A 3,430-nucleotide genomic window follows, 5' to 3' on the forward strand; every position below is an offset into this window, starting at 1 on the left:
GCCTTCATGATTCTAAGTTAAACCACCCAGGCGGCCTTCGTGATTCTATGTTTTTGTTTTGTGTCTTTGCTCTGCAGATGATCACTCCAGGGTGAAGATGAAGGCGGAGAACAACCCCTCCAGGACCGACTACATCAACGCCAGCACCATAGTAAGAAGTCATCCTGATCCCCGCTGTCACCATGGTACCTGTCTAGTTAACTCCATACCAGTGAGCAAAATTGGTTGAAAGACATCTTTTTAACGTCTTTGCAACCAAAAATATGTATTTTCAACATCTTGTGCTCATGGGGATAGATCCCCACACAAAGCCTTCTCTATATATCACTCTGATCTGTTTTAGAAAAGGGCCTCGGGGTAGAAGTGCTGATCTAGAATCCATATGATCTGTCATTATGATCTAAAAGACTGATCCTATATCAGGACTCCTACTCTGATACTCTTTTTGAATATGGCGCTGGTCCCACCTATGGCCCTGTAGCCGTCTCCGACACCAACACTCCATTGATCAAACTGGAACACTAGTTGTGGAATCTCTCCCCTGATGCTTCCCAAATGGTACTCTGTCCCCTACCCAGTGACCAGAGTGCTATGTGCCCTGCTCAAAAGAAGTGCACTATATAGGGAATAGGGTGCCATTTGGGAAGCAGATCCACTCACCCGCCCCGTAAATGCCACTGGTCAGTGAATGGAGCCGTCGCCACGGCGACCACCAGTGTCCATGGTGTCCTCTATTGTGGATGCCAAGAGGTGACCCATGATGACCTTTCCCCTCTGTGACCCCTAGATTGAGCATGACCCCCGGATGCCAACGTACATCGCCACCCAAGGACCCCTGTCTCACACCATCGCCGACTTCTGGCAGGTCAGTCACTCCGGATGAGTATTTATATGTGTGTAATATGAATACAATTCAAATGCAAAACTTTATTGTCCCTTTAGGGACATGCCAATTTGTTGCTGCTGCTGCTTTAATCTAAATGTTTTAAGAATGTACCCTAACCTGAACCATATAATGTGTATAAACATTTGTTCACATAAATCAACACTCAAAACACATGTCAATGTGATGATGAAAGAAGATTACATTATGATGTTATTGGTCTCCAAGCTCTATGTTTACATGTTCTAGTGTGTGTGTGATGGTGTTCCTCTATAGATGGTTTGGGAGAATGGCTGCACGGTGATAGTGATGATGACAGCCCTGGTTGAGGATGGAGAGAAACAGTGTGATCGTTACTGGCCTGACGAGGGATCCTCCCTATACCACATCTATGAGGTGTGTGTGTCTGACTCGGTGTGTGTGTGTGTCTGACTCGGTGTGTGTGTCTGACTCGGTGTCTGACTCGGTGTGTGTGTGTGTGTCTGACTCGGTGTGTGTGTGTGTGTGTCTGACTCGGTGTGTGTGTGTGTGTCTGACTCGGTGTCTGACTCGGTGTGTGTGTGTGTCTGACTCGGTGTGTGTGTCTGACTCGGTGTGTGTGTGTGTGTGTGTCTGACTCGGTGTGTGTGTGTGTGTCTGACTCGGTGTGTGTGTGTGTATCTGACTCGGTGTGTGTGTGTCTGACTCGGTGTGTGTGTGTCTGACTCGGTGTATCTGACTCGGTGTGTGTGTGTATCTGACTCGGTGTGTGTGTGTATCTGACTCGGTGTGTGTGTGTATCTGACTTGGTGTATCTGACTCGGTGTGTGTGTGTGTCTGACTCGGTGTGTGTGTGTCTGACTCGGTGTGTGTGTGTGTGTGTGTGTCTGACTCGGTGTGTGTGTGTGTGTGTGTCTGACTCGGTGTGTGTGTGTGTCTGACTCGGTGTGTGTGTCTGACTCGGTGTCTGACTCGGTGTGTGTGTGTGTGTCTGACTCGGTGTGTGTGTGTGTGTGTCTGACTCGGTGTGTGTGTGTGTGTCTGACTCGGTGTCTGACTCGGTGTGTGTGTGTGTCTGACTCGGTGTGTGTGTCTGACTCGGTGTGTGTGTGTGTGTGTGTCTGACTCGGTGTGTGTGTGTGTGTCTGACTCGGTGTGTGTGTGTATCTGACTCGGTGTGTGTGTGTCTGACTCGGTGTGTGTGTGTCTGACTCGGTGTATCTGACTCGGTGTGTGTGTGTGTATCTGACTCGGTGTGTGTGTGTATCTGACTCGGTGTGTGTGTGTATCTGACTTGGTGTATCTGACTCGGTGTGTGTGTGTGTCTGACTCGGTGTGTGTGTGTCTGACTCGGTGTGTGTGTGTGTGTGTGTCTGACTCGGTGTGTGTGTGTGTGTGTGTCTGACTCGGTGTGTGTGTGTGTCTGACTCGGTGTGTGTGTGTGTGTCTGACTCGGTGTGTGTGTGTGTGTCTGACTCGGTGTGTGTGTGTGTGTCTGACTCGGTGTGTGTGTGTGTGTGTCTGATTCGGTGTGTGTGTGTGTGTGTGTGTGTGTGTGTGTGTGTGTGTGTGTGTGTGTGTGTGTGTGTGTGTGTGTGTGTGTGTGTGTGTGTGTGTGTGTGTGTGTGTGTGTGTGTCTGACTCGGTGTGTGTGTGTGTCTGACTCGGTGTGTGTGTGTGTGTCTGACTCGGTGTGTGTGTGTGTGTCTGACTCGGTGTGTGTGTATGTGTCTGACTCGGTGTGTGTGTGTGTGTGTGTGTGTGTGTGTGTGTGTGTGTGTGTGTGTGTGTGTGTGTGTGTGTGTGTGTGTGTGTGTGTGTGTGTGTCTGACTCGGTGTGTGTGTGTGTGTGTCTGACTCGGTGTGTGTGTGTGTGTGTCTGACTCGGTGTGTGTGTGTGTGTCTGACTCTGTGTGCGGGTCTGTCTGTCCTGATCTGTAACAATGGTATGTGTGTCCGTCAGGTGAACCTGGTTTCGGAGCACATCTGGTGCAATGACTTCCTGGTTCGTAGTTTCTACCTGAAGAACGTCCAGACCCAGGAGACCCGCACACTCACCCAGTTCCACTTCCTCAGCTGGCCTGCCCAGGGTATCCCCACCTCCACACGCACCCTACTGGACTTCCGCAGGTACCGCATGGACATTGAAGCAGGGTTGTGTTTACTAGGCACGAAATGGGGGGGTGGACTGAAACAGGGAGTGACTACTGCTCATTTTCAATTTCCGTTTGAAAAACACTTTAAAACATTGCATGCTATAATAATGAACACAACCCAGATATACAGGACAACAGAGTGTTTGACATTTTGAGGTTTGGAAGGGATTTTATTATATGATACATCCTATGGTTATGCCAGACCATGCTCCTATCTCGTTTGGTCTCAAATTCCTTTGTCACTCGTCAACAGTATCAGTTTCACAGACCTTTCTCTGTCCACAACTCCTTATAATCCTAAATCCATTTTACTCATCTGATCCCTTCTAGATGATGGGATGACCAACACATATACAACATATGTCATTTCACTCATCCATCCTGCTGTCTTTCCTTTTACCCTCTGTCTCTC

General features: G+C 48.9%; 1 protein-coding gene across 1 annotated transcript; it reads left to right on the forward strand.

Moving 5' to 3' along the window:
• Positions 1-67: 67 nt before the first annotated feature.
• Positions 68-3,030, forward strand: LOC124030985 (receptor-type tyrosine-protein phosphatase-like N; the record flags this gene model as incomplete). The annotated part of the gene is made up of 4 exons (XM_046342066.1): positions 68-151; positions 788-865; positions 1,160-1,279; positions 2,826-3,030. Coding segments are annotated over 4 exons (487 nt in total), but the record flags the coding sequence as incomplete, so codon positions are not given.
• Positions 3,031-3,430: the final 400 nt, after the last annotated feature.

Source organism: Oncorhynchus gorbuscha, unplaced genomic scaffold, assembly GCF_021184085.1.
Source record: "Oncorhynchus gorbuscha isolate QuinsamMale2020 ecotype Even-year unplaced genomic scaffold, OgorEven_v1.0 Un_scaffold_19287, whole genome shotgun sequence".
Taxonomy (NCBI): domain Eukaryota; kingdom Metazoa; phylum Chordata; class Actinopteri; order Salmoniformes; family Salmonidae; genus Oncorhynchus; species Oncorhynchus gorbuscha.